This window comes from Corythoichthys intestinalis, chromosome 22, assembly GCF_030265065.1.
Source record: "Corythoichthys intestinalis isolate RoL2023-P3 chromosome 22, ASM3026506v1, whole genome shotgun sequence".
NCBI lineage: Eukaryota > Metazoa > Chordata > Actinopteri > Syngnathiformes > Syngnathidae > Corythoichthys > Corythoichthys intestinalis.
In genome coordinates, this window is record NC_080416.1 from 32,782,757 (window position 1) to 32,796,252 (window position 13,496).

General features: G+C 39.3%; 1 protein-coding gene across 1 annotated transcript; it reads right to left on the reverse strand.

Annotated features, from left to right (window-relative positions):
- Positions 1 to 5,329: 5,329 nt before the first annotated feature.
- cart4 (cocaine- and amphetamine-regulated transcript 4) lies at positions 5,330 to 12,468 on the reverse strand. Its single transcript, XM_057828319.1, has 4 exons — positions 12,392 to 12,468; positions 7,173 to 7,309; positions 6,931 to 7,014; positions 5,330 to 6,861 (listed from the first exon to the last, which is right to left on the reverse strand). The coding sequence occupies exons 2-4, from the start codon at positions 7,302 to 7,304 to the stop codon at positions 6,754 to 6,756; spliced, it is 324 nt and encodes a 107-aa protein (XP_057684302.1). The 5' UTR covers positions 7,305 to 7,309; positions 12,392 to 12,468; the 3' UTR covers positions 5,330 to 6,753.
- Positions 12,469 to 13,496: the final 1,028 nt, after the last annotated feature.

A 13,496-nucleotide genomic window follows, 5' to 3' on the forward strand; every position in this document is an offset into this window, starting at 1 on the left:
TTATAATAATAGTTTTATAAATAAATGATACTATTTACAGTGGCGGCAGAGAGTAAGGGGGCGTGAAACATTTACATCTTCCTGGGGGGGTGGGAGGTGTGTAACAGAAAATAACAGAGAAGCACTGAGTTAAAGTGCCTACATATTTTTAGACGATTCGACTATATACAACAATTTGGCAAAGCGTAGATGACGAGAAACTAGTCTTTTAATGTACCGTTTAGCCATGCCTACCATTACAGGGCTCTAGCGTCCCCAACAGGAGGATGACGTCGGCAGGGTCATGGTTTCGTCTGATTTAGAATTAAGCCCATTGAGGGGGAATTATTCTGAACGAGGAAAACGCGACGAAGTGAGCAGCAAAATGTCATTGTTTCAGTCTCACTACTCCAATATTTTTACAGGATATTCTTTTTATCCAGGTATTTTTCCCCAATTGGTAAATAAATGGAATGGTCATGACAAATAATAGTTTTGTGCTAAATGGAATATGAAATATTAAAAATGCATTTATTCAGTACGATATGGCAAAATTAATCCATCATGGTCAAAACTGTCCACTTCTTGCACCTCCCGAACAATATTTTATGCCACCGTAGTTATTCCGGCTTTTGTCATTTCTCTGCCCCAGCTTCGGAGACGGAGGAAAGAGAGTAAACAAAACAGGAGGCATGACAGCTAGTCGACATGTTAGCACGAACCGAGTGATGTCTCAACTTATCTTCCCTTTTCGAAGCGAAAAATCACACAAACTACCCCGGAATTTTTACACGGCGGCGGGGTTGTCGACTGTCTTCAGCGATTGGCAACCCACCCGGCGGCGAGCAAGTTACAGCTCGTCATTCCTCTGCGGCAGGAGAGATCGTTTGCGGGGAAGTAGCTGGACAATGACCGCCGGGAAAAAAACGGCCAATGTCGGAGGAGCGCATAGCTGCCACATGGTTAACACGAATATGGCGTAAAATAATGCTTTACTACACAGCAAAGACGTAAACAGTGAGAGAGTCATACTAGAGCGGCTGCAGTTGTTGTGCAGCTAACATGGCAGAATGTGTCTGAGGAGAACTTTTCTACATGTCCGTCCATGATCAAACATAAGTATATAGTCCTTTATTTAAAGAAAGTTTGTAGTGTTTACTTTATAATTACTGTATTCGCGGCCATTTTTAACACAAAGCATTAAAACTCGGGCTGTCAAACGATTAAAATATTTAATCGAGTTATTTACAGCTTAAAAATTAATTAATCATAATTAATCACAATTCAAACCATCTCTAAAATATGCCATACTTTTCTGTAAATTATTGTTGGAATGGAAAGATAAGACACAAGACGGATATATACATTCAACATACGGTACGTAAGTACTGTATTAGCTTATTATAACAATAAATCAACAAGATGGCATTAACATTATTAACATTCTCTTAAAGCGATCCATGGATAGAAAGACTTGTAGTTCTTAAAAGATAAATGTTAGCACAAGTTATAGAAATTTTATATTAAAACCCCTCTTAATGTTTTTGTTTTATTAAAATAAACTAATACCTCGCCATTGTTGATGTCAATAATTACACCTTTTACGCATGGTGCTGAAAGCTATAAAATCAGTTGGACCCAAGCGCCAGCAGAGGGCGCCAAACACCAAAAAAAAAGTAACAAGCGGACATTACACTCTGCTGTCATTTTAATCTGAGCGGGGCATGTGCGTTAATTGCGTCAAATACTTTATCGTGATTAATTTAAAAAATTAATTACCGCCTGTTAACGCGATAATTTTGACAGCCCTAATTAAAACGTGTGCCATGATCCCAGTATTCGACATAATACAAAATATGATGTTCACACATTTCCTCATAAGTCCAAAGGTCCCACAGTAGTAGGGCTTGTTTTGGCCAACATCCACAGTGAATGGGAAGCTTTTGAAATCCAAAAAGGCTCACACGCCTCTCCCTGGTGCAGCCAGAGGCGTAGCAAGGGTCCCCGGGGGCCCCGGGCAACAAGCAACTTGGGGCCGTTCGAGCGTGTGCAAGTGAGTGGGACAGTTGGACTTGGAGCAATAGCATATTTAATAAAAGTATAATAATGCCTCGGTCTCATAGAGTGCTTTTTAGGACACTCAAAGTGCCCGGCTTCTACTACATTAGGACATAAAACTACAGTAACATACAGTGGGGTAAATAAGTATTTAGTAAACCACTTATTGTGCAAGTTCTCCCACTTAAAAATATTAGGCCTGTAATTGTCAACATGGGTAAACCTCAACCATGAGAGACAGAATGTGGGGGAAAAAAAACAGAAAATTACATTGTTTAATTTTTAAAGAATTTATTTGCAATTCATGGTGGAAAATAAGTATTTGGTCAATACCAAAAGTTCATCTTAATACTTTGTTATGTACCCTTTGTTGGCAATAACGGAGGCCAAACGTTTTCTGTAACTCTTCACAAGATTTTCACACACTGTTGCTGGTATTTTGGCCCATTCCTCCATGGAGATCTCCTCTAGAGCAGTGATGTTTTGGGGCTGTCGTTGGGCAACACGGACTTTCAACTCCCTCGACAGATTTTCTATGGGGCTGAGATCTGAAGACTGGCTAGGCCACTCCAGGACCTTGAAATGCTTCTTACGAAGCCACTCCTTTGTTGCCCTGGATCATTGTCATGCTGAAAGACCCAGCCACGTCTCATCTTCAATGCCCTTGCTGATGGAAGGAGATTTTTACTCAAAATCTCTCAATACATGGCCCCATTCATTCTTTCCTTTACACAGATTAGCCGTCCTGGTCCCTTTGCAGAAAAACAGCCCCAAAGCATGATGTTTCCACCCCCATGCTTTACAGTGGGTATGTGTTCTTCAGATGCAATTCAGTATTCTTTCTGCTCCAAACACGAGAACCTGTGTTTCTACCAAAAAAATCTATTTTGGTTTCATCTGACCATAACACATTCTCCCAGTCCTCTTCTGGATCATCCAAATGCTCTCTAGCGAACCACGACGGGGCCTGGACGTGTAATTTCTTCAGCAGGCGGACACGTCTGGCAGTGCAGGATCTGAGTCCCTGGCGGCGCATTGTGTTACTGATACTGTTACTGTGGTCCCAGCTCTCTGTACGTCATTCACTAGGTCCCCCCGTGTGGTTCTGGGATTTTTAATCACCGTTCTTGTTATCATTTTGATGCCATGGGGTGAGGAGGGAGTTGAAAGTCCGTGTTGCCCAACGACAGCCTCAAAACATCACTGCTCTAGAGGAGATCTGCATGGAACAATGGGCCAAACTACCAGCGACAGTGTGTGAAAAGCTTGTGAAGAGTTACAGAAAACGTTTGGCCTCCGTTATTGCCAACAAAGGGTACATAACAAAGTATTGAGATGAACTTTTGGTATTGACCAAATACTTATTTTCCACCATGATTTGCAAATAAATTCTTTAAAAATCAAACAATGTGATTTTCTGTTTTTTTTTTTCCACATTCTGTCTCTCATGGTTGAGGTTTACCCATGTTGACAATTACAGGCCTCTCTAATATTTTCAAGTGGGAGAACTTGCACAATAAGTGGTTGACTAAATACTTATTTGCCCCACTGTAGTACACTCACCGCTGTCTTGCTTCCTTTTCTCTTCTTCTGCTTTTTTTCTTTCTTTTATCGCTTCAAGAAGGATAACTTCTCTTCATTTTGGATATATGCCAATTAAAAAAAAAGCCAAATCGCCGCTCACTTGCCTTTGAAAGTGCTGCCTTTTTGAAAGGCCACCCTTTCTTTTCATGTTTCATATTTACGGCACACACATTGCTAATAGATGAATAGTTTGGCCTGCATGCATGCGTGCGTAATGGAGGAAAAGAAGGCCTCTTATCAGTAAAGGAAAGGAAATGTCAGGTCGTTGATAAGTGCAACGCAGCGACATCTCTGATTGGTGTCCTCACAAAGAGCTTTTTCAAATCAAAGGTCCGGGCTACGTCGTTAATCGGCCAGAATGTTTCGGCGCCGTTGATGGCGGCCAACGTTCAATCCATGACTGGCATCGAATGATATTTCTGTTTTTGTTGTTGTTGTAGTGATCTTTAAAAAAAAGAAAACATTTTTTATTGAATTAAAAAAAAAACATCAGACAATCAATCACAACTTAATAAGATTAAACCTCATGTCAGAAAAATAATAGACCTTTAAAAAATTCAAATATTTGCTGAATAGAATATTTACCGTTTACTCTTTAGCTACCATTGAGAGCAATAGACGTCCAATCCATTTGCACTCGTACCGAATAATATTTAGTGTTTGTTTCTTTCCTTTTCTCAAAATCAAAAAATATTTTTAAATAATTAAGGAAAAATAAGGGAATATGACATAATTTATTATTAACGGCAAAACTACTTTCGTCCGCTTATTAGATTAAAGTGATATAAAAATCTTGATTTTTTTTTCTCTTCATTTGGATTTAGAATTTGAGGGGGCGGAGCCAGACACAGTGCAAGCCAGCTTTGTTTTCGTCAACGTTGACGATAACGAAAATGGAGACTGAAACATAACAAGCCAAATACCAGTTTTCATCTGACGAGACGAGAACAAGACGAAAATGCGCAATAGTTTCCATCACATGGTCACAATTTATGACATTATATGTGTAGTTAGCTGTATCGTAGCAGTTTATGGTTGTGTCACTAGTGATGTGCTCCCCCGACTCACCAGTGTGTCGACTACAGTCTCCATGCAGGCTTGCACACACGGTAAGATTTGTTTTTTTGGCCAGAGAGAATATGAAATGTTGCTTTAGCCTTCAAAGGTCTGTGCTGAGTGATCATCACACACTAAATGTAACTAATAGCGTTAGCATAGGATTTGTGTAAGAATTAGTGCTAATGCTAACAGTGAGCGTCCTCTTAAACACTCGGACAACTTTTTTTTATGTAGTGTTCACGGCATGCAGGTGGGTATAATTAATTGGAAGTAATGTGATTTTCCTGCTGAGTGTGTATTATCACCAAGTTGGTGTTGTCCTTGTAGATGCTACAACATTTGTTCATCTGTCAATGTTCATTTGAAATGGTAGGGAATCTTTATTTATTTATGGAACAATTAAAAAAAAAAAAAAAATTATAGATGAAAAATTTCTTGTAAACACCGACTAAAACTAGACAAAATGAGTCGAGTTTTCATCAACAAAAACGAGACAAACACATTATGAGATGACTAATATATGACTAAGACCAAAAAGTGCAAGCTCATTGATTGGTGGACAGACTGGAAGCCATGTGACACTTGCAGATTTATCAAGAATATTTATTTACCAAAATGAAAGTGACAGACAGCAAGACAATGAGGAAAGTGTTGTTTTGTGTTGTAAAGCGTCGTCAAATTCTTAATAACATGGCTGTTGTAACGTCTAGTACAGTCGTGTAAAGTGTTTCATTTGCTGTAAAGTGTTGGAATGTGTGTAGTAAACTTCAGGAAAGAGTTGTAATCTGAAGCTATTGAGTTGGTAATAACAATGTGGAATTGTAAAGTGTTCAGTTCTGTAAATTCTGTTTAAAAGTGTAATAAAGTGTTCTTAAATTTGTACTAACATGTTGTTGTAACATCTAGTACAGTTGTGTAAAGTGGTTAATTTGCTCTAAAGCGTTGAAATTAGGGCTGTCAAAATTATCACGTTAACGGGCGTTAATTAATTTTTTAAATTAATCACGTTAAAATATTTGACGCAATTAACGCACATGCCCCGCTCAAACAGATTAAAATGACAGCAGTGTTATGTCCGCTTGTTACTTCTTTTTTGGTGTTTGGCGCCCTCTGCTGGCACTTGGGTCCAAATGATTTTATGGGTTTAAGCACAATGAGTAAGCATGGTGTAATTATTGACATCAACAATGGCGAGCTACTAGTTTATTTTTTGATTGAAAATTTGACAACTTTTAATAAAACGGAATTATTAAGAGGGGTTTTAATATAACATTTCTATAACTCGTACTAACATTTATCTTTTAAGAACTACAAGTCTTTCTATCTATGGATCACTTTAAGAGAATGTTAATAATGTTAATGCCATCTTGTTGATTTATTGTTATAATAAACAAATACAGTATTTATGTACCGTATGTTGAATGTATATATCCATTTTGTGTCTTATCTTTCCATTCCAACAATAATTTACAGAAAAATATGGCATATTTCATAGATGGTTTGAAGTTTGAACGATTAATTAATTTTTAAGCAGTAATTAACTCGATTAAAAATTTTAATCGTTTGACAGCCCTAGTTGAAATGTGTTGTAAAGTGTTGTAAACTTTAGTGAAGGGTCCTATAGTGTTGTAAAACACATTTATTCTGTTGGTAACAACAATAAGGAATTGTCAGGTGTTATAAAATAATTTGACATGTTATAAAGTTATTTTATTGTGTCGTAAAGCGTTGTCAAATTTGTAATAACATGATGTTGTAAAGGGTTGGAATGTGTTGCAAGGTGTTGTAAACTTGAATAAGGCTCATAAAGTGATGTAAAATGAATATTATTGTATTGGTAACAACAATGTGTTGTAAAATGTCGGAAGTTGGACTGAAAAGTTACGTTCCGTAAAGTGTTGCAAAATCTTGCTAAGTGTAGTAAAGTGTTGTAAACTGTTGTGACGTATCATAAAGTGGTGTGCAATACGAAAACGCATTAAATTGTACTTGTGTTGCAAAATCAAGCCATAGAGTGTCAAGTGTCGTCAAATTGGATTCACGTGTGTCGTGATGCATTTGGCGGTCCGGCGTTCAGTAGCAGCGCAGGAAGAAGGTGTTGCACGCCGTCCCTCGCAGGCAGTCGCACAATCGGCCGATGCGAGGGCCATGTTTCATGGCGCAGCGTTCGCCCACGTCGCACTGATGCACAAATGGCGGCGTCCGTTCGTTAGCAAGGTGCTGCAAAGGAAGCAAAAACAGACTTCTCACCCTGGGGATGACGCTGGCCTTCTTCTCCACTGACAGGCCATTTCGACTTTCCGCCTCGTCCAGGAAGTCCTGAAGCGCCTCCGCCTGTTCGTGAACAAACCATATCGATCGGAGGGCAAATACGTCAGCGCGAGCTAATGATCGCTCGCTACGCTAGCGGGCGACTAATGAGCGAAACTTTAATGAGTCACTCGATCAATTTTCACAATCGGAGTAAGACGCGCACTCGACGGTTAACTGACCAGCTCGTCGTTGGCGAGTCGCGAGAGGTCGTCGTCATCGTACGGCGCGGCCGACTTTTGACCCCGGCAGGGGCTGAGGGTCAGCAGTGACACGCACATGTACAGACAGAGGAACGCTCGCAGGCTCTCCATTGTCGCTAAAAAAAAGGAAAACCGACAGACGGAATCAATACTTGAGAGAAATGAGTTTTCCTTTTCTGCCATTGACAGCGAAAGACATCCAATTCGTTTGAACCGGGGTGGATGGCCGCGATCGTTCAAACCGATTAGACGTCCATTACCGTCAATAGCAGCCAATAACATATTCATTTTTTAACCCCTTTCAGGGACAGTGGTCAAAACAGTGGAGAGCTATTTAAAAGTGGACCAATAATCCTTTAGCAGGCAAGTGATTATTTATCATCATGGTTTCCTATATTTTTTGGTGGGGGCACGTAAGGCACACAAGAAACAATCTGGTAAACATTAGCATTTTACTAGTCCTTCTCAAAAAATTTGCATATTGTGATAAAGTTCATTATTTTCTGTAATGTACTGATAAACATTAGACTTTCATATATTTTAGATTCCTTACACACAATTGAAGTAGTTCAAGCCTTTTATTGTTTTAATATTGATGATTTAGGTAAAAAAGTCAAGAAAAACCAAAAATCTCTATCTCAAAAAATTTGCATATTTCATCCGACCAATACAAAAATGTTAGGTTTTGTGTTGGTTCCCTCCTAGTGTGTTCCTGTGATTGCCCATTGATTGATCACCTGTAGTGCCTGCTCCTAGTGTATCCGCCCATCTGCATCCTTCATTGTCACCCACCTGTTCCTCGTTGTCTCGTTACCCCTTGTCTCTGTGTGTATGTAAGCTCCCAGTTTCTTTTCACTCCTTGTTGCGTCATTGTAAATGTCAAAGTCGATGTCCTGTCCAAGCCCTCATGTACTAGTCCCTCAGATTAAGTAAGTTTTGTTTAAACATTGCCTTTTTGATCCCCAGTGCTTTTGGTTGTACTTTTTGTTTTTGTTAGTTATTATTTAAACAATTTTTGAGTTCACCGCCACCTGCCTTTCTACGTTTTGTTTCCCTGCATTTGGGTCCACACCACCAGCCTGCCCGCGTATCCCTGACGCAAAAAAAGTGTTTTTTTAAGACAAAAAAAGTCAACTTTCAATTAATTATATCAGCTATGCACTCAATACTTGGTCCGGAATCCTTGTGCAGAAATGACTGCTTCAATGCGCCGTGGCATGGAGGCCATCAGCCTGTGGCACTGCTGAGGTGTTATGGATGCTTCGATAGTGGCCGTAAGCTCATTCACAGTGTTGGGTCCGGTGTCTCTCAACTCCCTCTTCACAATATCCCACAGATTCTCGATGGGGTTCAGGTCAGGAGAGTTGGCAGGCTAATTGAGCACAGTAATGCCATGGTCAGTAAACCAATGGTTTTGGCACTGTGAGTAGGTGCCAGGTCGTGCTGAAAAATGAAATCTTTATCTCCATAAAGCTTTTCAGCAGATGGAAGCATGAAATGCTCCAAAATCTCCTGATAGCTAGCTGCATTGACCCCGCCCTTGATAAAACACAGTAGACCAACACCAGCAGCTGACATGGCACCCCAGACCATCACTGACTGTGGGTACTTGACACTGGACTTCAGGCATTTTGGCATTTCTTTCTCCCCAGTCTTCCTCCAAACTCTGGCACCTTGATTTCCGAATGACATGCAAAATTTGCTTCCATCTGAAAAAAGTACTTTGGAACACTGAGCAACAGTCCAGTGCTGCTTCTCTGTAGCCCAGGTCAGGCGCTTCTGCCGCTGTTTCAGGTTCAAAAGTGGCTTGACCTGGGGAATGCAGCACCTGTAGCCCATTTCTAGCACACGCCTGTGCACGGTGGCTCTGGATGTTTCTACTCCAGACTCAGTCCACTGTTTCTGCAGGTCCCTCAAGGTCTGGAATTGGGCATTCTCAGCGTTTCCTGCCACACTTTTTCCTTCCCACAGACTTCCCACTGAGGTGCCTTAATACAGCACTCTGGGAACAGCCTATTCGCTCAGAAATGTCTTTCTGTGTCTTAGCCTCTTGCTTGAAGGTGTCAATGATGGCCTTCTGGACAGCAGTCAGGTCAGCAGTCTTGCCCATGATTGCAGTTTTGAGTAATGAACCAGGGGGGGAGTTTTTAAAAGCCTCAGGAATCTTTCACAGGGGTTTTGAGTTAATTCGTTGATTCAGATGATTAGGTTAGTAGCTTCTTTCGAGTACCTTTTCATGATATGCTAATTTTGTGAGATAGAGATTTTTGGTTTGTCTTGACTTTTTTGCCAAAGTCATTAATATTAAAACAATAAAAGGCTTGAACTACTTCAGTTGTGTGTGATGAATCTAAAATAAATGAAAGTCTAATGTTTATCAGTACATTTCAGAAAATAATGAACTTTATCACAATATGCTAATTTTTTGAGAAGGACCAGTATAGCATTTAAGCTAGCGGACTTTTGCTATTCAAGTTAGCCATTGTTTTTTTGTTGTACTCAGATCCTCATTTATTATTTTTTTTATATCGTTTGAGGCTAGGCTCAGGCGCTAGTTGAGTGCAAGATTAAAGTAAAGCTCAACTTAATCCAGTATTATCATTTTTAGCACGCCAAAACTGCTGGTGTCCGATGCGCACCATATACCGTATTGGCCCGAATATAAGACAGTGTTTTTTCTATTGAAATAAGACTAAAAAGGAGGGGGTCGTCTTATATTCGTGGTCTAGACATTATACCCATTCACGACGCTAGATGGCGCCAGATATCATTGAAGCGATGTTCTGTCATGATGGATCTCAGCTACTCTCGAGTTTAACCAGTTTGCATTATTTTATTGCAATGTTTTTCCTTATTCAGATTTGTTTCAAGACTACAGTTATAGTTAGACTTCACGTTGATGGTTAATGCAGTTATTGCAATTTTGTTGTTTTATCGCAATAGATTACTTTATTTACATTTGAAAATTCAGAAGCCATTCATTTACGAATGTGATTGCACTTTAGTTTACATATTTAAATGTTCAGATACTAAGATTTGAATGAAGCAAAATAACATGCTTTTTCTCTCAAATATATTGTTATAATCATTTGTTTCGGATGTACTGTAATTATTTTCTGTATAAAAATTAATTGGGTGTTCAAAAAGTCTTTTTTCAAACTTGAGTCTTGAAAATGAGGGGGTTGTTTTATAATCAGGGCCGTCTTATATTCGGGTCAATACGGTACTATCTGTATACCAGTACGGTTTAAATTTATCTTATTTCTGTCGATGTGACTTTAGGGGCTGCGTAGTTCATAAATACAATCCAAATTCAAAGCCCACTCTCTTGTATGACAATTTACGATTTGAATCAGTTTGTGTTGAAACTAAGGAGACTAAGCTGTTGTATGAATGCATTTATATGTGTGGTTTCTTTATAAAAAGAAATTAAACAAATTTACTATCTAACAATAACTCAAGTGCTAATATGCTTCTAATTCCTCCTTATAAAGTAAACGGATATTTCAGACACTGATTAGCATCATCGCTAAGTAACTTAGTGCTTCGTGCTAAGTAGTAACATCGACAAAAAATACAATTGGCTTCATTTACCCACCTCTTCACTGAGGCACACTGGATCTCAAAACACACACGACTCAAGACAATCTAACTCAGACTTTAACAGTGAACTCTCTCTCTCTCTCTCACTCGCTCTAATCAGTGACGTGCGCGTGCAGCCTCAAATTTGAAACCAACAAACAGGACTGCTCATAGCTGCTGGCAAAAACTGATCATCAAATTCGTCGGCAACTAATTTATTAATCGATTTCATCGATTAGTTATTATACCCTTAAATGAATTATAAATTCATCGCTTTACTGTATAACTACTACGTCACCAGAAAGAAATAGTTACTAAGAAAAGTAATAAAACACATCATTATAATAAACAAATCTGTGCAAAAGCCCAGCAAAATTCATGTTGGGAATTGCCATTGCATTGGAACGTCCTTGGATTGCCTGCCCAGATTTGCAATGTTTTTTTCGCCTTCTAGTGGCTGGTTATGTTAATTACAGAAATTTTGGCTCATTTCAAGATATTTACATGGGAAATTATTTTGGCTCCGTTTCTATAACTTCAGTTGAAGTTGTTTCTGTTAATTTTCACAGAATAGTTATTTTATTTTGAAAACCTTGAATTTGTTACATTTATCAATATTAAAGCCAGGGCCGGCCCAGCCTATACGCAGACTATGCAGCTGCTTAGGGCCCCTGACCACTAGGGGGCCTCCAATCTGGCAATTGTTTAATCTATATTCTATTTTGTTTACTGCAGCTTGCTTTATTTGACTTTTGCAAGTTTTGATACTTGATTACAAGCTTAAAAAAAATAAAAGTTCTTCCTTAACTTCTTTCTTTCCTCTTTTAGAAAAAGGTTTGGCGCTATCTACTGTAAGTACTGACAATCATTTGGGGTGAGAAGTTTGAAGTATGCAGTGCAATAAAATCTGATTCATATACAAAATATGGACGTATGGGTTGGATTGCATGTATGGGTTTCACAGTACACTGTGACGAAATGGTGGGCCAAAAATATGGGCCCCTTTGCATTTTTTCAAATGGCCTGGGCCGGCCCTGATTAAAGCACCCAAGTGGGGCATCACAATACAATTAGAAATAATATGTTAAGTTTACGGCTGCATATATCGGTATTGGCTTGATATCGGTATCAGATTTTGGAGTTGGATAACATCGGTGTATTGGTTATCGGTTAAATAGTCATTATTAGACTACAGTAATTCAACCCTTTATAGGGCAACTGACTACTTAATGTCATTTTTTTTAAAAATCAGTATTTGCAATTATATTTTTAAAATGATGGGTCATTTCCTGGTAAAAAGTCTCAAAATAGAGCAGGTATTTCCAACTATTTTTAAGTCAACAATGTCTTTCATCGACTATCAAAATATTCGAGCGATTGTTGATTCGTCGATTCATCGAGTCGATAGAAAAAACATCGGATCGGTTACTACATCTCTGTATATCTTGACAAATAATGGACTGGTCCCGACAAAGCATGCCAGCGTACCTGCTGAAAAACTATGTAGGTTCACGGTTCGGATAGGGCGAAAGCTGGGGTTCAAACTCAGAACCGAAACTCAGCGAGGCAGACCTATACGTCCCACATAAACAAAGAAAAAATGACAGAAACATCACCTGGTTGTGAGATGGCAACTTCTTCTTGTCTTGTGGTTGTCCTGTTGATCGTCGTGGCGACAAGCGTGGTGTGTGCTGGCGGCATCTTGGCTTTTATAGCGACCGCTCGTCTCTCTCTCTCTCCCCCTTTCGCCCGGCCACTCGTCATTGGGCATGTCGCGCTGGCGTCACCTCAAAAAGTGTGTCCATCGTTGATGGATGAAGGCGCCGTTCGCTCAATATTCAACAGGTTGCCGCAAGGTGAGCGGACGCCGCGGTCACGGGTCCAGTGGTGGAAAACCAGAGGCCGACTCTATCGGGGCCGTTGACGGTGATAAATGTCCAGTCATGTGGTGTCCAATCATCTTTCTGATGTGAGTTTGACTTGAGAGGACGTCCAAATCCATTTCAAGTGAGAGGGTGGCTTCAAATGGATTGGATGTCTATTAAGTCTGTGGCAGCCAGTGATTTAAAATACAAAGTGTGTGGTTGTATGTGGGTTTGTGTGTTTGATTGTGTGACTGTTGCATTTGCAAGTGTGTGTGTATGTGCTTGTGTAGTGGATGTGTGTAGTTTTGTGTACATTTGTAATGCAGCTGCAAGCGTGTGTTTTTCTTTGTGTAATTTAGTGGGAGTGTTTCAGCCAAGTGTATATGCACTGCTCATAAAAAGAAAGGGAACACGGTAACACTTTACAATAAGGGTCCCCTAATTAACATTAGTTAAAGCATTTTTAGACAATAACTGATGTTTAAGTAACATTACAATAATTAATATAATTGCTTATCTAACATTATTTAATATATTAATTAACATGAGTTTTAATGCATTAGTTAATGCATAACCAGACAGTAACTAATGGTTTGGTTAAATTAAAAATAGATATAGGCTTATATAGGGTAAGGGTTTTGGGTTTAGGGTTAGGGTTTGTTAACTAAGCATTTATAATTTCTTAGTTAAGAGACACATGTGCTACACTTTACAATAAGGGTCCAAAAAGCATTCAGTAATGGTTAGTAAAGGTCAAGGGGGGGGGGACTTAAGCATTTATAATTTCTTAGTTAAGGGACACATGTGCTACACTTTACGATAAGGGTCCAAAAACATTCAGTTATGGTTGATTAAG

Bases quoted from the DNA above. Each gene is read 5' to 3' on its own strand.
- cart4 (XM_057828319.1), bottom strand. From the start codon at position 7,304: ATGGAGAGCCTGCGAGCGTTCCTCTGTCTGTACATGTGCGTGTCACTG. The intron at 7,015-7,172 runs GTCAGTTAACCG...GTTCACGAACAG, and splicing joins GACTCGCCAACGACGAGCTG to GCGGAGGCGCTTCAGGACTT. The intron at 6,862-6,930 runs GTGAGAAGTCTG...TTTGTGCATCAG, and splicing joins AGGCCAGCGTCATCCCCAGG to TGCGACGTGGGCGAACGCTG.